The 22,913-nt window shown below is 37.8% G+C and overlaps 2 protein-coding genes across 9 annotated transcripts in view; one reads left to right on the forward strand and one right to left on the reverse strand.

The window, feature by feature from the left end:
• The window catches only part of DCUN1D4 (defective in cullin neddylation 1 domain containing 4), a 41,543-nt gene extending 32,199 nt beyond the window's left edge, over positions 1-9,344 (forward strand). For all 8 annotated transcript variants that reach the window (XM_005149088.3, XM_005149090.4, XM_031048904.2 and 5 more), the window contains 4 exons: positions 442-550; positions 4,225-4,329; positions 4,791-4,893; positions 5,004-9,344. In XM_005149088.3, coding sequence (XP_005149145.1) covers positions 442-550; positions 4,225-4,329; positions 4,791-4,893; positions 5,004-5,059 — 373 coding nt within the window. In that variant the 3' untranslated portion in view covers positions 5,060-9,344. The remainder of the gene's footprint in view (positions 1-441; positions 551-4,224; positions 4,330-4,790; positions 4,894-5,003) is intronic.
• A 5,810-nt stretch (positions 9,345-15,154) lies between these two features.
• Positions 15,155-22,606, reverse strand: LRRC66 (leucine rich repeat containing 66). Its single transcript, XM_013129036.3, has 4 exons — positions 22,113-22,606; positions 20,078-20,247; positions 19,192-19,522; positions 15,155-17,799 (listed from the first exon to the last, which is right to left on the reverse strand). Exons 1-4 carry the CDS (start codon positions 22,600-22,602, stop codon positions 15,155-15,157), a joined length of 3,636 nt encoding a protein of 1,211 aa, XP_012984490.2. The 5' UTR covers positions 22,603-22,606.
• Between the last annotated feature and the right edge of the window lie 307 nt (positions 22,607-22,913).

A 22,913-nucleotide genomic window follows, 5' to 3' on the forward strand; every position in this document is an offset into this window, starting at 1 on the left:
CAATTGCAATTGAATAATCATGTAATTCAAAGAGAGCTGGAGAAATAACTGTGTTTTGACTTACCTTCTAGAACAGAATCACTGAAACTGTGTGAGAATTTTTATAGTTTCAACAAAGTATTGTTTCACTGCTGTGGTTTGCTGGTTATTTGCCACGTGTAGACAATGTCTTAGTTTAATCCTATGGAGAGTGCATTTTCCACAAGGCCAAACAATTTTTTTATCAGAATGCCAGTGTATGACTTCTATTTTACCTAAATCCGTTTCACACTATGGTTTTAATCAAGGCATTTTATGCAGACAAACTCATAAACATGCCTTTGTACAAAGTGATGTATTTTGAACAGATTGATGGAGATACATGTTAGAGATGCTTTTCTAAGCTGTTGGACATTTGTGTAAGAATGCAGACTCTAAATTCACTTTGTGTTTTTTTTATAGATGTGATACTACAGAAAAATTGAGAAATTCTCTGGATTACTTGAGATCTTTATTAAATGAGCCTACCAATTTTAAACTTATTTATAGATATGCATTTGACTTTGCACGGGTAAGTAATGGGGAGGACGAGTGTCTGAAATTAAAACTTTTCACTCATAAGTAATAATTGGAAGACTATACTTCAAAGTATGTTTCTGTTCAGAAACCACTCTAGATTGCTTCTAACAAATGGAACTCTTCATTTTCAAAAAAAGTACATGTAAAATGCTAGAATTGGAGAAGAAAAGTATCTAGGATGCTTGATGTTCAGTGGTTTAGTGTTTTGGCATGTTTTGTTACATCTCTGCTACAAGCTATTCTGTAACTTCAAGGAAATAATTTAGGCCCTATTCTGTTGTCTATTGGAAGACTGTTGGAAGGTCATTAATGGTGTTCTCAGTATTTATTAAACAATATATATACTGAGATCAGTCTTCTGCTGTAAAATACGTATCAATAAAATTGTACCTGGTATTGGAACCCATAATATACATAGGACTATTCCTACTTAAAGGGAGCAATAGAATAATTTTCTAAATTAACATTTTGACATGGAATGTGGACATCCATCTTGCAATGTGATGTACAGATGATTTAACATAAACACGATCACAGGCAAAACTGAAACGAAGATTTAGTGCAGGGTAACCAAATACACCAAGAAAATTTGCAGGAAAAAAGTAACATGAGAAAAATAATAAGAAAGACTTAACTATCAGAATTGCTATCAGTTCAATTTCTGTCATAGGCAACTCAGATTTGTGCTTTCTATGTTAGATTTGTTAATAAGCTATGTTAGGTTATCAGTGCTTTCTGTGTTAGCTTGCATAGATTCACAGTAGTTCACTTTTAACCAAAGAAACCTACAGATGAATATGTCAAAATGTGTGGTACTAGTTTGTATGAGAGGACAAAAAAAGCTTTATGAACATTTTAATTACTCCTTTGCTGTGTGAAGATTGATTGTGCCAGTTTTGGTCAACATAAAATGCAAAGGCAAGAAATAGCATTTTCAAGGAAGATCCTGATGGAATATTTTGAACAGGTAGCAAATCTGAATCAGCTAATGGCCTATCAGAAGAAGTGCAGGAACTTAAGAAGAGGATAGTGGGTGAGGTTTATTCAAGAGATACCAAACAGATGTCTTGAAAAAGAATTTAAACATTGTGACACAGGTGCTGTGACATCATTTGCGGCCAAAAAAACCCAGATTGTAGAACTATAAGTCAAAGGCATATCAACAGGGGAAATGTCAAAACAATATTGGATTAGTAGAATTATCGAACTTTTAATACTGTGGAGCCAGTGGAAGTCTAAAGGAGAGTGGCATCCAGTAAGAATATAGAGATGAAGGCTGACAAAGGCTGATATATTTATATAGATGTGTCAGATAAATCTGTTCGTAATTTTTATCAGAATAATAGAAGTAGTTGGTGGCAAGAAGCTGATAGGAACATTTTTAGGTTTTGATGCAGAAGATTGTGTAATTTCTATCCTAAGAGTAATAATTTCAGGGAAGTACTCTATGGCAAAAAGCACTTGTATTAAACTTTTGAGGTTTTACGAGAGAATTTTTGAAAGCATCTGTTGTGATTTGGTAGAGTTATTTTGTCAATAAAATAAATAATCATCAAGGTTTTGTGCAGTATGAATTATTTAAATCAGCAGGGATTTGAGGAAATAATTTAAAATACCATATGTTGGTATTAAGCACAAATATACTCCTCGCTCCCTGTTTGCTCTTGTCATTGCCAAGTTTGAGAACATACAGATGCATGTATTTCATGGCTTAAACAGCTCTTTTACCTGAAATGTGGGGGAAAAAATCTCAGGCTATCATCAGTGTAAAACAAATACTAACATTTATCGCAGTTTGTCAATGTATTATTTCTCACTGTATCCGAGAAAGTTAATGTAAATATCTGGAATGTATGTTAAAAATGCAATTGGAGCATCTGTCACAGCAGATGCGCCATTAGGCAGTTGGAGGTGGGTACAAAGGGCTTATCTGAATAATCAGTTCTGAACAGTAGTCAGAGAAAGAGAATGTAGAAACCTTACAATGTAAGGCATGTAAAAACAGTGAAAGTACAAGGAACAGAGCCTGATTTCTTTAACACTTAAGTGGGTGGGAAGAATTCAGAGTATAAACAGTATGGAAAGTAAAATGTATTCTTACAGCAGTATCATTTCTGTCTAAAGGTGTTTGTGACAGGTGCAAATGGGCTTTGGAAAGAGGATTCGTTTTTAGAATATTTGATATTGGAAGTAACTGGAAGACTTGTATCATATTAATACAAAATGCCTTTGCACGTGTGGTTTTCAGCTTTATTACCAATTGAAAAGTTTTGTTCATCCTGGAATTCACTATTTTTCTCTAGATCAGAATGAGTCAAGTCCCTTTTGGTTTACGTTTGGTCACTAAACCCAGCTTCTGATGTTTTCAGAGCTGTTGGACTCTTTCTTTTAATGGACACTTTCCTTCCTAAACAAACCCACATAAAATTTGGTCTACAGAATTTTAGAACTTATTTTATATTAAATGGGTTTCAAGAAGAGAAGATAACCTTGTGCCATTTGGCTGTTCTTCAGGAACTGGTATCTCACTTTACCACATCTTTCATACAGAAGGCAGTTCTGCCTGTTTCAAGATTCTTTTCAATAAAGATTTGTCTTCTGTAATATATACAGGTGCTCTTGCAAAGATGAGGCAAAGGGTTCAGTTCCCTCTGTCTTGGGTAGCTGTCTCGCACTGCTCTGAGGCACTCCCTGTATTCTGGATATCCCTATATCCATGTATTTTCTTAATTTAGCCTTTGCTGTCTGCAATCATGAATATATACAGAGAGATCAAGGTGTATAGTAGCTAATGTGGAACTTTATTTTTTTGTGATTTCATTAACTTCTGAATTTGTAGCTTAATGCTATAAATAAGGCATAAAAAGGTGAGGTTTTACATCCCATCCCACACCACAATTTATTTAATTTCAAGACAACAAATATTGATTGAGAAACTACTTAAAATAACATTAAATTTTACACGTACACACATTACTTTGGAGATGTGTAGAAGTTGTGTTATCAGATATATTAACTTTTGCACTGATGAGGTGTAACAAATCTGTTGGGTGCAGGTGATACTTTTTAAACTTAGCAGAAACAAAAAAATCGCCACCTAAGCCTAGTACACTACCACTGTGTTGAACTAAAATTGGGTCTCTGTGTGCTAGTGTGTTTTGTTCCCTTTGCTCATTCGATATTTAATTTAATCTGAATTTCATGTAATCAGTAGAATAAGAGAACAAAGAACCTCCTTGGCTCACTCGTGCATGGTCTCTGTTACTTGGTAGCTACTTAACTATTTGCTGACAGTTTATGTAGCCGTAATAATTCTGCGGGAAATATGTGCAGTGATACTTTTTAAGAGACATGGATATGCAGAGACATGTGCAAACATGGGTATGGATCTAATGGCCATTGCTTTCTGACAGTGTCTGAAGTTACAAACAGGAGTGTATGCCTCATTGGCAATAGTGCTTTTTTGGGAAAGCATGTATCAAGCAGCATCTCTGTTAGCTGCGGGGAAGGAAATTTTTCTAGGAAGTTGTGTTTTATGAAAAACCTCTGCTGGATACTGCTATTTATTATTCATTTGTTATTTTTTTTTTCATATATGCATGCAGGAAGTGAGAAATCCTGAAATCATATTATTTTCTGGTTTTTGAATTTTTCCTTTTCATGCAGGAAAAGGACCAGCGCAGCCTAGATATCAATACTGCCAAGTGTATGTTGGGCCTTCTTTTAGGAAAAACGTGGTCCCTTTTTCCAGTATTTCACCAGTTTCTAGAGGTACGAAGTTTGGAACAGAGTCACTTTTTTTTGATCTGTATTCTCTGATACTTTAACTAGAGATAGAATGAACAGCTGCGATTTTTAGTTGTTCTGATGTAGAATATACTAACCCCCAAAGCAGCACTTGTAACTGGTTATCTTTCTTTCTTCCTTTTCCCCAAATCCATATGCTGTTAAGGTTTATTTAATGCAGGACAAAGTATAGAATGTCTTTAATTTGCTTTTGGACTTTCATTTTATTGCTGTATGTTTGTCCACTAAAAGATGTCTTAATCAGAAATGTGAATTATTCAACACTGGCTTGGCTGGTTAGTGATTTCTTTAATCCTATCCATTTTTAGCAGGCGTACAGATTAAAGTCATTCAGCCTGAGGTTTAAATTTTCTTTAAGTAAGAGAACCTGATTTTGAGGGAGTTGAAAATGTATTTTAGTAACTTCTGTTTCTTGCCTCAAGCAGCAATCAAAATACAAAGTTATCAATAAGGACCAATGGTGTAACGTTCTTGAATTCAGCAGAACAATTAACCTTGACCTCAGTAACTATGATGAAGATGGAGCCTGTAAGTACTACCATATGTTGATATTCTAAAATAGTTTCTTTCTCTGAGCTTAATGATTCAGTGTCCTTTTACAAAATTTTGTAAAATACAGTTATTTGATCTCTCTACAGGGCCAGTGTTGTTGGATGAGTTTGTGGAGTGGTATAAAGGAAAACAGATGACATAGGAGTATAACTATGCACAGCCACTCAAGAGTCACTGTTACCACAGTTATGTCAACCATTAGCCATAAACTGCTATTTGTATCAAAGTGCATGCTGCTTTTCTTGCACTGCATCCCTTTTGCAGGGAACTTTCGATGTTTGCTATTTAACAAGCTAGCTATGCTTGCTGTGTAGCATTGTTCTCTTTGAAGGCTGCTTTGCATTTTGTATTTACACTACAAATTGGTGAACTTGCCAGTGTCTTCACTGTGATTATGTGTATATTGCTGTCTAAATTTTGTATATGTGTATAAAAACCCCCTTCAGCGAGGGATTATTTCTGCAGAAATGTATTGTAAAAATAATTTTGTGGCATATTTCTAGTCATCACTTACATGTTTGCTGAAACTTTAGTTGTTTTGTTTTTCTTTTGGTCTCAAATGGAGCATTTCAGAAAATGAAATTAACAGACTGCTTGGACAGAGTTATGTGAAGAGCTATTGTCAATTTTAATGTTACTATTTGAGATGCCAGTTTCTGGGAGGAGAAGACATGCTGTGACTTTCTTCACCAGAATTCGCCAAACCTGACCTATTGCTTAATAGGAATGAAACATTGATGTCTTAAAATTCTCTCTATACACATATAAATATTAAACCACTGTAATAGTTGTACATGCCACAAATGATTTCCATTTGAAGAAAAAAGTACTGACGTTTTAATGTTAAAACCGCAGTAGTCATTACAGGTACCAATGAACAAATTAAAGTACCTTTTAAAAATGGGTTTTAGACTTTTGTAGATTGCCTTTGGCATACTCCTCTTAATTTTTGGTGTACCAAGAGTGTTTGGTCGAAGTTGTGATCTAGTGAAACTGGAAGTTCTAGATAAAATTATTGGTTTGGGGAATAAAGTCTGCTCAGCCCTAGCACATAGCTAATATAGATTTTGGGGTTATTTTTTGTTTTGGGGTGTTTTTTGTTTGCTTGGATGGGTTTTTGTTTGTAGTCTTTGTCAGGGTCTCTAACTTTGTATTTCTAGGTAATTGGAAATATGATACTGAATAGTCAAAACATAACCTTTTCTTTCATGCTGGGGATTGGAATTCCCAGAATGTCCATTGCAGGCAATGGGCATGTTGAACACCAGCATTAAATGGCAGTGCTTTTTAGTAGGGACCACTTCCTATTTCACTCATTCTTTATCTGTATAGGGCAGTTCTAGTGATTAATTTGGGGAAAATGAGTGAATGGAATTATGTCTAATTTCCATAATTTTGTCACATTGTCTTTGCCTTATCCTTCTTTAAGTAATGTGTTGATTTTTATAAATAGGTCCTCGAAGTATCCGGTGCTATTAAACTTTGAACCCTTAAAATTTACTAAAATGTTCCATATTGATTCACAGAGCATTTAGCAAGAAAGGACCAACCTATGTTTTGGAACGAAGAATAACATTTCTTTTCTGTAGAAATATTTTACAAGGTGTTGGCAGTTTTGATATTGCTCTAGAATGCAGTCTGGGGGGTCAGGGAGGAAATGTTTTATGTTGAATGTGAAATTTTCAGCTCTATTGAAGGTCCTGTTCTGCCATCACGGAAGTCAGGAACAACTGTCCTTAACTTGACTACTTTCAAGATTAAGCCTAGTTTAGCAAAAGCTAAACGTGGTGCTTAAACATTAGTTTGCTACCCTGGACCAGGAGGCTGTAATTGTGGTGCTACAGGTGGTCAGTTGTGTTCAAATCTGTTTGCTGTTGACTTTTTTTGTTTGTCAAACTCAGCTGCCAAAGACAAAAATTGTGTGTGTTTATGTATATTTGTATATACATAAATAGATAATATATGTGCATATACAAACCCCTAGGATTTCATGATGCTGGGAAGAAGAGACTACCTTTCCCTGTGAAATAGTCATGTTTGGATTTCTATGACACTAAATAGTGCTATTTGAAGTTAATAGTGTTAAAACATACATAGTCATTGCTTTCTTATGTACTAATATGCATAACCTTAACTCCATGTTTAATGCCAGTTTGCACAAGAAATTAATTCAGTGGAGTGTGGTATTTAATGTTTACAACATGCCTCTTACCACAAGTTTTATTAAGATTTCTGATGTAAATGTATATATTACTGTAGTATAACCTGAAGGAAATAATCAGTGGAGCTGCTGGTTTAGTTCTGAAAAGAATTAACTTAGAAGCAATATTACTTTTAATGTTAGGCTACATTGTGGTTGCTAAGATTTTAAGTGAAATACTGTAATTGTTCTTAAGTGTTAAGCCTAGTTACTGACTCTAGAAAACTGTTTAGCACAAATTGGCATGAATCCTGCAACAAATACAAGATGTGCATAAAAGGTTTTGTATGTCACACGTAATTCAGCTTCCAATAATGGAAGCAAGAGCCAAAGACACTTCTAATCTATTGCTGTTAAAACGTTCATCTAAGAGGGTCAACAGAAATCTGTTCAGCTTAATCAGGTGCTCCTTTTCCAAGTTTTGCTAATGTTTAGCAGAATACAAAATGTAAATAAGAGCAAATGAAACAGGAGAGGAAACCTCAGAAAGCACTCATGTTGTGTAAGTTAACAAACTCTGGTTTTTTCTTTGTGTAAAAGTAATCAGGAATAATGGGAAGGAGGAATGTGTTTGGAAATGAATCAGATGCTGCAAATTTTTTTCTTCCACTTGTAAGCAGGAAGAATCCGTAGTCTTCAGTTGGTTTATAAACATGCATCTTCATAAAATCAGCCACAGATTCAGTTGCAGCTTGTAGATGGCTTTACGGACATTTATAGGGATCAAATATACTAAAATGAACCTGTATGGCTTGATAAACTTTCCTTTACTATCCATCCTTCTGTTTGTGCTAGATAAACTGATAAGTAGAGAAACTTGACATTGCCAGCTCTTGTATTTTGAAGAAAATCCCTCTCATTTTTAAATACTGTGGAAATGTAACTAAGCTACTGAGTTTACCTTGTAGTTAATACAAGCTTGGTGTCTTCTGTTTGGTTTGTTATGCCATGATATAGTTAATACAGGGTTTTGTTTGGGTTTTTTTTCCTCTTGAAAGGTAATATATAGAATATGCTGACTTCTTGGACAAGACACTTAGAGATCATTCTGGAAGAAGTGTCATGGGTCTTGCGCTAATCTTTCTGGTGTATTATTACTACCCTTATAGCAGAATCCTGATAATATCTGTGCAGTTCACACTTGGTATTTGGGAGATACAAATGGAAAGCCAGTTAGTGGAAGGAAAACAGCATCCAGAGACTATAGCAGTGTACAGTCTTTGATAGATAACAAACATTTGGAGCTCTTTGGACTTGATGGTCTTAAAGGTCTTTTCCAACCTAAATGATTCTATGAGTATTAGTAACTGAAACATTCCACTAATTCAGTTTCATTCTACAGGAAAATAATATTAAGTATTTAAAATATTAACAAAATTCTGTGTTACTGTTTTTTTTACTCTTCATCCTTTCCCAGGAAAACAAGCTGAAGAGGATGGAATTTATTGGAATCCTTTATGTGCTTGAGTTTTCAGTTCAAGGTTGTCTTTTAGCTACAATAAATATTTGGGTTACCTTTGCATAGCCTTTTCTAGTGTTAGTAGAGGACTGGGGATGTCTTCCATCTTACCTCAAATACATGCATTTTATTTCATCACAAATATGCTCACACAATCAAAGTTAGTTACAGCTCATTGCTACTTGGTTAATGTTCCCAAATTACATTATTGGAGGGCAAGAAATGGACTTCAGTTGTGTTAAGGTTCTCCCAGATTTCTGTTGATCCTTGGTCACAAGTCTAACAAATTGTTTAATACTCTTGGAATTCATACACACAGCTTTAAAAGTTAGCTTGTGCCCTTGTATAACTGCTAAGATACCTCTTCCTAGGCCTTATATTCTGTCCTTTCATACTGCTGTAAAAGTGTATAAAATCCACCCACCAACTACATTGTTGTCTGTAATTGAGACCAAAACTTGGCTTGATTTTTTTTTTTGTTTGGTTTTATTTTTAAAGATCTCCCCCATTTTCTCTGTGTGTGTGTGTGTACGTGTGTTGTCACCAGGTAGTACCTACTGACACTGCTGATGCAGGAACAGCCGTTAACCTGTAACTGTGAATGCTTTGTTACTTGGATATTACATAAATAAGGTGTGCTAAACTGTGATTCACAGCCTGATGGAAATACTGTTAACGCCACCTAACATGAGTTCCTCTGGTTGACTTTTAGGTCTTTTGCTGGTGTTGATGTAAAATGGCATCTCACAAATAAACAGTATTTGTGTTGGTTTCAGCAGTTGACTTCAGATTTTTCTATGGTTCATACCTCAGAAATTCTCATATCTCATGCATCACTTCAGCTGGCAGCCTTTATCATTTAGTAGCAGAGAACTAGTATGTATAATCTTGTCATCCTTATTTCTAATAGTAAGGAATATCAGTATTTAAAACTTTGTTGGAGAAAGGTACATTTCAGATGGACTGTACGGGTGTAAAACTGCATTGTATCACAAAAGTTTTCCACAGAAAGAGTCAATCTGAGCAGGAATGTCTCTTAAGATGAGATTTTTCAAGAATAATGATTATTACCCGCAACATCTCGCTACAGGCTTCTCGCCCATGAGGTCCTCACAAGAAAGCTGTTGATGGTATGGGATGGATGAACAGGCTGTGAGGCAGACTGAAGAGGAGCTGTATGGCAGGGCCCAGAGGGTGGTGGTCAGCAGTGCAGTCTAATTGGAGGCCAGTAACTGACTCCAGGGGTCAGTGCTGTGTCCAGTCCTGTTCACCTTCATTGATGAGCTGGATGATGGGGCAGAGGGTACCCTCATCATGTTTGCTGATGGCACCAAACTGGGAGGAGCGGCTGATACACCAAATGGTTGTGCTGCCATCCAGAGAGACCTCAACAGGCTGGAGAAACTGACTGACAGGAACATCATGAACTGTGGGAAGTGTGAAGACCTGCACCTGGGGAGGATCTGCCCCATGCGCCAGCATATGCTGGGACCCACCCAGCTGGAAACAAGCTTGGCAGAAAAGGTTCCTGGTGGACACCAAGTTGAACATGAGGCAGCAATAGAAGGCAAATGGTATCCTGGTCTGTGTTGGACAAAGTATTGCCAGCATGCTGAGGGAGATGATCCTTCCCCTCTCCCCAGCACTGGTGAAGCCAGACCTGGAGTCCAGTGTCCTCTTCTGGGCTCCCCAGTGCCAGAGAAACTCTCTAGTCCAGCAAAGTGCCATGAAGTTGGTGAAGAGAAACCTGGAACTGTTGAGAAGATTCTAGGGGGAGATCTTAATAAGTATAAATATCTGAAGGGAGGATGTGAAGAAGATGGAGTCATGCTCCTTCCACCAGTGCCCAGGGGCAGAACCAGAGGTCATGGGTGCAAAGTGAAACTCAGGAGACTCCCCCTGAACATCAGGAAGTGCTTTTTGACAGGTTGGCCGAGCACTGCACAGGTTGTGCAGGGAGGTTGTGGAATCTCTGTTTTTAGAGGTACTCAAAAGCTTTCTGGATATGACCTGGGCAAGCAGCTGTGGATGGTCCTGCTTGAGCGGGGGGAGTGGAATAGATGACCTTCAGAGGTGCCTTCCAACCAACTCTTCTGTGATTCTGTGATTTTCTAAAAGCAAATGCTAAAGAAAATTCCCTTCAGTTACTCAAATTTAATGCTGGCAGAGAAGACAAGTCTCAGGAGTATTTAAATGTAATGATATTTTGATCAGAGAGTCTTTGTGACCTTAAACACATGTGGTTTCCTTACTTTTCAAAAGACTAAATTATTTGACTTGTAATGAGCTGTTGAATTGATCTTTTTAAAGCAGAAGTGGTATTACCTAAGCAGAACAGTAGAAAAGCTGCTAGCAATAAGACGTGAAAATTACAGCCTATGTCTCCATAATATTCACAAATACAGTTTTTAAAGGAGCCATTAGTTAATTTTACTACTTTGTGTTGCTTGCAGAATTACAAATCTGATTTTGAATAGGAAACAGACTTAAAAGCTGGCAGAGAAAATAAGGAGCATATGTTAGAGACAGTAAGAAATTGGGGATTTTAATATTTTGTACTATTTGAGCTGCCAGTCCTAAGGCTTTTGACTTAAAATGTTATTTAAAGTTCAGTGCATTTACAATACAGTTAGAATATTGTAAAGCCCATTCTGGAGACACAGTTCTTCATTATGTTCACATCAAGGAAGGCTGGGATTGCCTTCATCAGTTCTCAGAATGTAGCCTGCTTCTTGCATCTATAAGAGGAGGTGAGTCATAGTCTTCCCTATCATGAAAACTTTAATATTGCTATTCAAATAGTTTCTGATGTTAATTATACGTAAGTTAGATGCGAATGTCTTTTCTTCACATTCAAGGGTTATTTTCCAGCCCAGTTACCAGTGAACTCTGGAACAAATGAAATGCTTTGTACCTAGCAGCAAACAATTTGATAATTATTCAAGTATCATAAATATGTGTTAGAAAATGAGAGCTTTATTTCATTCTGATTACTGTAGTTCTCTGTATACTCTTAAGACTTAATTAATGTTTCCTATGCTGATTCAGTGTATGAGGGATATTATGTCCTGTCAACACTTAGAGCTCAGCACGCTTGCCCTGTAAGGAGATGTGCCCAGAGTATTACCAACGTCCTCTTGGCTGCCTCCTCATGCTTCATGTGTGCATTCATACAGCATAGGCTCAGCCACCTCTGTCATCGAGCCTATTCTCTGACTTGGTGTTTACCCACTGTCACCTGTGATAGTAACACAAGTCTTACCTGAATGTGAGTTTTGCTACCTGAAGTTACTGATGAAGCTGAAGAAGTTTCAGCTTCCCTGGAGCAGCAGTTGCAGTTATTCCTCTCTGCAGCTGTAACTCCTGTGCATGGAGAAAGAAAAGTAAAACATACGCTTCTGCTCCTCTACCAGCAGCAGGTTTTGTAGTGGTGTAGGTATTCCACAAAATTCTCAGTGATCAAACCAGCTAAATAGGGAAGATACTGGTGTGAGCAGGATACAGTGGATTGATACTAGCTGAAGTGTAAAGAAAACGGAGTGGAGGAACTATAGCTATTTTATACAAAAGTGCATAGTGAAATGAGTACATGGAGAGGAGCAAAGTAAAAGGAGCACTGCTTGGAAGTCACAGAAAATAAGAAAGGTTTTACATTGACTTTAAGAGCAACTGCTGATGAAGTGAGGAACTAGTATGAATGAGAAGCAGTTGAGTGTTTCCATTTGCATGAAGTGGTGCCAAGAGTGGAGAGATGAGTAGCAAAGAGTGGCACAAGATCAGGCAGAAATCTGAAGGTAAGTTTGAGACAGAACATCAACAATATTCTGACAGCAGAATTAAATACTTTGTCCCATATTAAAAATCCCTTGATGAGGAAGCAAATTTACCCGATTAGGATAGCAAATAGCTATTTTTCTATAACTTTACGGCATAAGGGAGGCTGAGAACGCTCATAGCTTCTCACAAGGAGTGGACTGCTTGCATCACCACTGCAGCATCACCACTGCAGCATCCCCATGGTCAGGAAAAATGAGAAAATGATTTAGCAATGCACATTTTGGAAGCCTGCTGAACTGCAGCAAATGACAAAGCTTTGCTGTGTACGAAACAGCACTCGAGCCAGTCTGTTTTTTTTCTCATGATCCACAAAATTGCCTTCCTTATGCAGTTACATTTCTTGAGTTGCTAGCAGCTGGTACAGCCAAAAGGTGACAGACAGGCCTTGGAGAATGGTCTGTCAACACTGTGTGTGAAGACTCATACATGCCATAATGAGCAAGTCTGTGCTTTTTTATGTATTATTCCATTTTTTAAGTTGCTTTGGCCACAAGTAACCTGTGTGTATAATGAGCTATACTGAAAGCCAGTTATGAGCACTGGTAGTGAGGAAATACTGCTTTGTTTTCTACTTCTGGTGGCTCTGTAGCTGTTCGTGTGAAGAATCACGCTCGTATTACCCAGTTCTTTCCTTCTAGACAGCCTCTAAAAACACAGTTGTTTTTTGTCACATTCTGTTCTCTGAGAACAGCAGCCTTAAATTCAATAGATACCAAGGCATTATGTGAGATTTGAGACTATGTGGGGTTTAGGAGAGAAAAATTGCACTAGAATAGGGTATAACAGTTACAGACATTTGTATAATCAAGGAATGAGTTGTACTGGGTAACACTTTATTTTAGTTACATTTCTGGGGGTGCTGAGGTTTTTGCAGATTGCAGTGTTTTGTTGTTTAGTTCATGTCTACTTGGAGTAGGAACAGTTGTGGACAGTGAAATGTGTAAAACCTTTGCTTGTGTTTGAAAAACTGAAAACAAAAGCTGACCCTTAAACTCATGAATAATTTGATGACAAATGAATCCATTTCTTCAGAAGATGAGTTCACCCCTGGTTCCTGAGTGGACTCCTACTGAAGGAATGAAGCTGGTACCTGTTCTTAATAAAGTCTTCGTTATCTAGTTAGCATTTTAGGTATCACTGAGTACTGGAGCAAAAAGTACAGAAATGTTCCGAGAATCAATTGGTAGGCAAGAAGATGTGTGTGACTGCAGCTGATTGATTGCCTGTGAAGGAAATCTAAGCAGAAGTGACTTGGCTCGGTAGGTGTTTAACTGGTAATTGTGATGGTACGTGTTTGTCCATGGCACTTGGTTGCCAGTTAGGGTTAAACCCCTACAATGTGTAATTGTTAGAAGGAACTCAAGGCACTAAAGAAGATGGTTTTCAAAAGATAAATAATACCAGTACTGGTCTCATTCAGCTGCTTTTCCTTGCCTCAGTTTTTTTTGCAGTAGTTCTGTTTTGGCTCCAAGATGTGAAGCTAACAGATCACCAGCTTCTGTCAGCAGCAGATCGTTCTGTCCTAGCTTTCTCTCTAAAGATAGCTCCAGAGGTGTACCTGCACCATTGGACTTTTCATCTGGTGGAACTGAAATGTGTGCTTCTGTTCAGAGTTTTTAGTGAATTAATTGTGTCTGCATGACAGGGTTTTCCCTGAGTTGCCAACCAGCCTGTGTTTAATGGGAACCTGGGCCTGTTCTCCTTCATGATGGCTTTTCCCTTCAAAGACTATGTCCATGATACTGTGTATGTTAAAAGGGGCTTGGGCCATGTTCAGAGAAAAACTTAGGTTAGTTATCTTTTGGCTTAGAAAAAGTTACTTTATCTCAAGCAATTAATGGTCTTATACAGCAGTTCTGAGCTGCTCTTAATTTGCCCCTCCTAAGTAAAATTCTGAAGTGGTCATAGGATCCTTTTTCTAGGGAATTATAGCTTAGTAATAGGAGGTTGGCTTTTCTTCAGTTACTCTGCCTGTGTCAGCACACCTGCAAACTGCAAGTAGCTGCATTTCCATAGCTGACTTTTCTGCAAGGTTTGAATTCTGTTTCTTTGAGAAAGAAGAGTTCCATTTCTCTCTCTGTCTTGACAAGTTAAAACCTCATTTTTTACATGTAATTTAACACTGCTCAAACTTTATCTATCTCTGTAAAACTGTGGGTGTTCAGAGACACTCAATTCACCAATTTGGTTCAAAAAGCAGAAGAGAGTAATATGCACTATTTCATGGTACAGGGTGAGCCCCACAGGAAAACACAGTAACAGTGTAATGATAATTTCAGTGTTATATTTATTTTAGACAAAGAAACAAAACAGTCCATATTAGAGGCCAATTCAAAGGGAAACTAATACCTTAGTACCAACAATAAGAAGAAAGTAAATACATATTATTATTGTAACTCAGCAAAAGCTTTATTAGCAGGCACAACTACCAAGTAGTTTACTCATTTGAACATCCTAGAGTTGTTTTTCATGAAATTTATTCTTGGTTGTTTTTTTTTTGTTTTGTTTTTTTTTTTTTTTACAAGTACCCTTAAACAAGTCCATGGCTTCTGACCCAAATTACACTTCGGAATTCCAGTGGTTTTAAATTAGACATACACTCTAGTTCCATAACTTGGCTTTCGGAAGTTAAAGGCAGATAGATGGTTATACCGAGGGTTACTGAAAACCCCAGCAAAATCATTTTTGCAACTACTGTATGACGTAACCACTGTGGAAGCTTAGTGTTATATTTTTGTCTCTTAGCTATTGAAGTTTGTTCTCCTGCTTTCCAAAACCTTAGCAAATCCATCAAATGCTCTCTTCTTCTTAACAAAAACCTGTCCCTGTCCTAAGTTGGTCTGACCTCTTTGATGGAGCTTCTCGCTTGAATTTTGGAAGTTGACAGCTGCTGTAGAACTGTTCTGCAGTCCTGTCAAAGTAGTGTCATCCTCCACCTTTCTGAAATCAGTGCTTTTGGAGATTGTATTCCCTGTAGTTGTTTGTGGGAATGAACATGAACTGTATTGTGTGCTTTCACTGAAGAAGCCTTGTGGGACTGAGAGGGAATGTGCATCCTTGTCACTCTGATCCAGCTGAAAATGATCTGTGTCGAATATCGGTTGTGTTTTTCCAGAAGAGTGAAGATGCAGCAAATCTGCTGCTTCAGGCAGGCTGCAGTGGCTGGTATCCTGTAATTCCATGTATCCATCACAGTTTTTCTCATTAAAACCTCTTTGCATTACATCTGCACGAGCCGTAGGTGTGTTCACCTGCTTCCTCTGTGGTAGCAAGTCTTCTGTCTCTGTAATAACTGTCAGCTGGTTTTCAGCTGTGTGTTCAGGCAGAGAGTGAGGAGGTGAGTTGTTGCTGGAATGCAGTACTGATGTTCTTTTAACAATTTCATTCAAACCAGTATCAATGGGAGCAAAAATGAAATCAGTGTCTTCAGATGTGTTTCTTAGTGCTATGCCTCCTTCACCATGGTTCTTTTCAGAGGATTTCCTATCTCTGTGTTCATCTGTACTTCCCTCTGGTGCATTTGCCTTTTGTCCAGTAGGACTGAAGCTGAGGGAATGCTGTGGTTTGGTGGGAAACTGATCTGGCTGCAGTTCAGCCTCTTTGGGAGTGCTCTCTGTATCTGCATCATACATGGGAGAATGTTTGAATGAAAGTAACATGTTACCAAAACCTGCACTTGGATTGCAGAGAGAATCAGAAACCGAGGTCTGTGCTGCTGCCTTGGCATTAATGAAGTGATCAAATGTAACAGGAACGTCTTGATTTGCAGAAGTAATTGTGTCTGGATCTGACATGCTTACATGACTGCTGCATTTATCAGCGTAAGGCAATGCTGATTCAAGCATGATGGTATCTGATCCATAATTAATGGCACTTTCAAAATGCGCATTGTTCTTGTCTTCATTTTCCCCAACACACTGAAGTCCAGTGGCAAGGTTTGCAGATTCTGGCAGTGTTGAGCACTTCTTATTTCCACTATTCCTATCAGCTTCCTCTACTGATGACTGACAGACAGGCAGGTTGTCTCTAACATCATCTTGATCCAGTTCAAAGTCTGCTAAAGAACTACAGTCGCTCATTGTGAATGGAGCCCCCTCATCTGAAGAACTATCATCAAATATATCTGCCAAAGCACCTCTTTCATTTGTGGATTCTGCTTTACAGTTGTAATTCTCAATATTTGTATTTCTTCTGCAGCTACTGGGTAAAACAAAATCTCCCACATCACTGGTTAGATTTATGTTGCTGCTTAGACAAAGTTGTTTATCACAGCTTTGCCTTTCAGGCATACATTTTGTAGTGCTCATGGCTTCATTTTGTGAAACGACACTTCTTTCAGGACAATTGGGTGTAGCCTTTGTGATATCAGACTGCAGTAGAGCAGAGCTGTTGCTTACCTTGCTGTTCCTAGAATCTTGTGCAACTGTATGTGCTTGTATTGTGGAAAGTGGAAAGCCAGATTCTCCCTTGAAGGGTAAATCCGAATCTGAAGAGTCAGTGTGATGTGAGTAAGAGTCAGCATTTGATCTCCTGCGTATGGGAGTGATCCTGCTCTTCTCTGAGGCTTCATTATTTGCATATATTGGATCTTTCTGTAGTGAAATTTCATTACTCTTTAATTTTCTTGGCGTTACTTCCTTGCTGTCCTTGTCATTTATCCTCACAGAAAACAGTCCATTTTCATCAACATTTACATTTTCATCATTGCTGATGCTAGTTTTGATGTCTGGAAAAAAAGCTTTTTTCTTCACATTGGTCTCATCATTGATTTGTTTCTGGTACTCTTCTTCAGTATTTGGTGCACATATGCTGCTACCAATGACATTTGCTTGCGAAGTAGAAGTTTCTGCAGGAAGAACGTATACGTTCCTTGAAGAATCCTCATCACAAATGAACAAGCTGTGCTGTGTATTGGTTGTTTTGCTTGTGTTTGCAGAGCACTCTCTGCTCAAGGTTTCATCTGAAAAAGCTTGGTTACAATAAGTATGTTCTGAAACTGAGTTCTTGTTTCTGCATATGAGTCTCCACAGGCTTCCAAGGTATGGTCTAGCAAAAGCACCCAGGCAAAAAGCACAAACAAATGTAATGAGTACTGAGAGGCACACAGCCAGTGTAAGGTCTTGCTCTGTTCTTCCTTGTCGCAAAGCAAGGTTAGCATCTCGAGCTTTGCGAACCAAAAATGTTGAGCCCCTTTCTTTCACCTGTATATCATAGATGAGATATTTCTTCTTTGTTGTATTAGAAATACACAAATATAACCCTTCAGCAGCTTTCTCAGCATTGTGTATCACTAAATTATTCATTTTATCCAGTGTCATATGAGAAAGACTCGTATCTTTTGGAATTCTGCCATTAGGTGTCCACCAAGAGGCTCCATTCTTATTACCTGAAATACAAGAAAACAGAAATTAAATCTGTCCTAAAAGCATAGGATACTTGGTTTTGGGGGTCAAGTTATTTCTGTAAGAATATGCTCTGGCCTATCTTTGATAATTTCAGCTATTTATTATAAGATCCATTTTCTTTTTATCCATCCTGCATCATTTTACCAAGTATCTGTTAAACCATCATATACTCTCCCTCTCCCACCTCCTTTTAAAACTGTACATATGGGATCTTAATAGTAGTCATTACAAGAAAAATAGCATGTGTGAGAGAGGAGATCACTGGAATTATCTAAGTGTGTTCTGGGTTGTACTAGAAGTACCTGCTGATATCCTTTGTGGAAGATCCATATTTACAGCCATTCTCCACTGTGGACACGCTCTCTGTGTGCAGCAATGAGATAAAGCTTCACTCGTTAACTGTCAGTGTGTCCATCACTGTGATTTACCTCTAGTTACTGCTTTGACTGCAACAGTAAGATTTGAAAACCAAAGATATTTATATCTACTGAGCAATTGTTCCAAACTTTAGCTGGTGTAGGCCGTGACTGGTTCTTGGCTTTTGGAATGTTTTAAGGTTGTATATAGCCCTTTGCCTTTGGATCTGCTTGTGTTCCCAGTTGAGTTTAGGTGCAACCTGGTACGTTGATCAGTTTCCATGACTTCCTTGTTAATAGACAAAACAGGTGGCATACTGATGGAAACTACGTATTTTCATTTGGGAGTGAGAGTTTTGAAGGGAAAACCTACTCACCTCAAAGTGTGTTCCGGGTTCAGCAGTAGCAGTCTTAAACCACAACAAAGTGCTGTTGTCCATTAGAGTTAAACCATTCTGCCTTATGGCAGAGGGCAAATACACCTTCTATTCCAAGTTTGATCTTAAGTTTTCCTTCTGCATGGAAAGTCCTAGCTCTGTATTAACTGGAAATACTGACTGTGGACTACTGTAGCTGTACTTATGTAGAAGAAATATAAATCCTCTCCCTGCAAATAAACTTTCATTTCATTTTGCTACAGATGAATACCAGAAATGTTATTGTATCCTTCTCAGTTTTCTAGATGCCCCAGATGTGCAACCCCGCTATTCAATACTTAGTTTGCTTTCCGAAATTAACTGATAAATTTGCAATGTACTGCTTAGTGAAATTTATTTGTGTATAATTGGGCATCATTATTAGTTTAATGTAAAGAAGAAGATGAAGACTTCTTTGGAGAAACATGACTATCAAATATTCTAATGGGTATACTACTTTATAATAAAATAATTTGCATGTTCATTGTTCAGTTGTTTTTAAACACTATTTGGAAATCCACTTTTTAAAACAGATTTCTTTGATCATCCTGCACACATTTTTTTTTTAGTAACATATGGATGGAGTCCCTGTTTTACATACCTCTTGTGTTGTCCAAGTTACAGTTTAGCACTAGTGTCTTCCCTGTTGGGATGGCAGCCCCCTTGAGCAAAACACTGTCGCTGCAGTTTAAATGCAAACTTGAAAGATAGAGCAGAGGTTTCTGTGAGCTGGTGCCAGATTTATTGTATAAAATACTCATTTTTTTCCTTATGGGGTCAAAAAGAAAATGAATGAAATGTTTGAAAGCATTCAGTCTGCAATTAAACATCCAGGCGTTATTTGGCAAATCCACTTCAATTCTAAAGAAGTTCAGATTGATCAGTATCTGTGGTAGGGGGGTTGTCAGAGCATTTCCACGGAGATCTACCACCTAGTTGGAAATAAGTCAGAATTAATTTGATAAGCCTTACAGTGGAATCCCAGCTGCAGTATCAACAATAGCATTTACTTCAGCATACAAGCACTTTGCAGTTACAGGGGCAATACCTCTGGTCAGGATTGCAGTAATATTTTTCTAAGCTTTTTAATTTAAATGAAAAGTTTAAACTGGTATATTTAGATTTCTCCCATTGTAGACTATCTCTGTGTGCATGGGAAGCCGCAGGGCTTTCACCGTGGAAGGGATGATAGTAGGGAAGGACGTGTGTGTGTTTAAGCCAGTTATGGATTGGTTTGTGGCATAAATAAATGGTGAATTTATGGTTATATTTTGTATATTTATAAGTGTATGTGTTTTCCTGTATATGAAAAGCAAATATATATTATATACTAATAATGATTATTTTCACAATTTGCTTTAGTTTTTAAAATTGTATAATAATATAATCATCAAAGACCAATATAATCCTACTGAATAGTTGATAATTAACATCTTTAACAGTGATTAACACAAAACATTTAAACAGTTGTAGTACTGCTTTACAACCTGTAATTTGTTGAGCTCCCTGAAGGCATCTGGATGAATGTTAGTTATGTGGTTGTTTTGCAAGTCAATGTCCTTTAGCTGTGAACAGTTCTGAAAATCATTCAGATCAATCTGTTGGATGCCATTGGATGACATATGGACAGTTTGCAGAGACTGCAGCAGGCCCAGTCCTAGGAAGAACAAAACTATTTCACAATTCATGTCCTTGTTTTTCCAACTGCATCAAGTGGCTTTTTAAAATTCTTTGCATCAAAATTTCTTCCATTCCTGACTATTGCAAGGAATGGCTGCAGGCATTGAGTTATTGTGCCTTTCTTATCCAGTGGTTGTCCCATTCTAAAAGTTGCACAGTGTCAGCAGCAGGCAGCATGTTAATACATTCACCATCAATGCATGTTTTAAACATTCACAGCTCCATAAAAGCAGTAACATTCCTTTGTGCTATCAAAATCATTCTGACTGTGATCTCTGTGCTTTGAGCACACTTCTCTGGAGAACTGGAGATAGGAAGAGTGGGAAAATGGTGGAATATGCTCCAGTTTATAAAAGCCAAATATGTTAATTGTAAATAAATGATGGAGATGCAAAAGGTGATACAGTATCTCTTACTCATTGCCATTTGCAAGTCCATGGGAGTTTCCCACATGAACCACACTCACAGGATATAAACCTGAGTGAAAATGAAAATGCATTGTTTCTTATGCCTGTCTGCCAGTGAATTACCAAAAGCATGACAGTGTATTCCTCAGCATATCCTAGTTATAACAGCATTTGTCTTCTGTAAGCAGCCCTTCTGAATGCTGGTGATACCTCATTTTTCTCAGGTGGTGATAGCTCATTTTTCTCAGGTGCTGCACAGCCAGCCCCTAAAGCTCCAGCCTGCAAGTTCTGATGAGACAGCAGGCATGTGAACCCTTGGCCTCACCACAGTTTATAATACCTGCATGTCACTCTAAAATGGTTTTTGATCATACAGCGTTGTTGAAAAGCCACTATTTGTCTGTAAACATTTTGCCCTTGGTGTCATCTAGTTTGCTGGAAACCTCTTACTGCAGTTTGCTGTGCTGTTCCTTGAGTAATTGATCTTTGGGTTTATTGAAAAAAGCAGAGGGAATGATTCATTCCTGCTGTAAAGCTAGAGGTGGCTGGTAGGAAAGGCATTCAGAAGTTCTGGCAGCTCATAAATTCTTGCACCTGCATGAAGAACTGGTAGTTTGGATGCTTCCCTGAAGCTAAATTTGTGCCAGAAATGTAGGTATGGCAGTTTCTGCTTCATTTAACCATTGTTTGGACAATGTGAAGCATCTGGATATTACCAAAGATCAGTTAAATTCAGCAAATATACAGGATAGCATTACTCATATGGCAACCTCTTCATTTAACCACTGTTTAGACAATTTGAATTGCCTGTTTATGAGGACAGAGGCTGTCATAAAGGCTGCGATGCCCAGCATAGTTCAGGGATGACAAACATTTCCTAGGAGTCTATCGAAACCTTACAGCCCTCTCCTGTCACCAGGTATCACTTTGCTTGGGTGTCAGATGGCACAGAGCAAAACTGGTTTGACTGAGAAAAATATATTTTCTTGGCTTTGTGAAATACTGAAATTAGAGTAAGCTTCATTTAAAAGAATATTGACATTCTTCTGAAGAGTAGTATGAAATCCATTATCCATCATTTTCTTGATGTTAAGGTTTACAACTGGGCTATGGAGGCTGATGTTTTTCCAAAGATCCTTATTTCCCTTTATATACTAAAAGCAAAAATACTGCTTGGGGTCTCAGAGGATAAATTTGGTTGTATCTGACTGACATTAAGGCATTACGATTGCAAATATTGTATAAAACCCACAGCCTAATCAGAAACAACCCATTTGTTTCAGTCTCTATTTGCACACAGGTGGAACTTTTCCTCATTTTACATGTAACTAATAGAGATGGTCACATTCTGAATTTAGTAGGATGTTACCGAATCATACCAAAAACCAATTTACCCCTTGGGAGCAAGGTTTCTTTAAGGTTTTGAAATGCTTACCTCTTGGAACTGTATTAAGATGATTTCTTTCCATTGACAATACTTTTAAAGCAGGCAAGAGATCATCAGCTTTTCCATATGACCCATATGCAGGGGTAGGTATGTCCAGTGTAAGGGTGTGGATGGCATTACCATCGAGGATTAATGTTTCTAAAGCAGGTAAATTCCTACAAGTAGTTAAGAAGAGTTCAGAAATCAGATTGTTACTGAGATTCAGGTGTTTCAGCATCCATTCTTTGTTTCTTCCATCAGTGCACAAGAAAGTTTTAATATTATTGTAACTAAAATCAGCTGTTACTGCTGTTTCTGAGATATCCTCTGGAACAGTAGACATTCCGGTAAAAGAACAGTTCAGGAAGAGCTCCTCACCCCACTGGCAGTCTGAATGGTGATGTGTATCAAGAAGAATCTGCTGTGACTTGGTCCCCACTGAGCCAGGAAGATGACAGTAAAGGACCACAGCTACGACACTCAAGTGAAGATTATCCATAGTATCTGCATGTAAAGTGTAGAATGATTGCAAGTTCAGCATAACAAGACTTAAACAGAAAGCGGAAATACTTTGACATTAAACAAAATCAAACTGAACAAATAAGGAAGTGTTACCAATGTTCTGCCTTAAACATTCCATTTTGGAGTCTTCAGTACTTTTCAAAAAGAACAGTCAATAACAGGTAACCTTTCCCCTTCCACCACCTCTCCCGAAAAACAATCCCAACCTTGTCTTTCTTTTCCAGCCCTTCAGTGGGGAAACACAGCTTCAACAGGAACTTGTGAACTAACAATAGTGAAGACTTTTGA

The sequence above is a fragment of the Melopsittacus undulatus genome, chromosome 7, assembly GCF_012275295.1.
Source record: "Melopsittacus undulatus isolate bMelUnd1 chromosome 7, bMelUnd1.mat.Z, whole genome shotgun sequence".
Lineage (NCBI taxonomy): Eukaryota > Metazoa > Chordata > Aves > Psittaciformes > Psittaculidae > Melopsittacus > Melopsittacus undulatus.

Bases quoted from the DNA above. Each gene is read 5' to 3' on its own strand.
- LRRC66 (XM_013129036.3), bottom strand. From the start codon at position 22,602: ATGGATAATCTTCACTTGAGTGTCGTAGCTGTGGTCCTTTACTGTCAT. The intron at 20,248-22,112 runs GTAAGCATTTCA...TGTTCTTCCTAG, and splicing joins TCTTAATACAGTTCCAAGAG to GACTGGGCCTGCTGCAGTCT. The intron at 19,523-20,077 runs GTTGTAAAGCAG...ATTTCCAACTAG, and splicing joins GGGAGCTCAACAAATTACAG to GTGGTAGATCTCCGTGGAAA.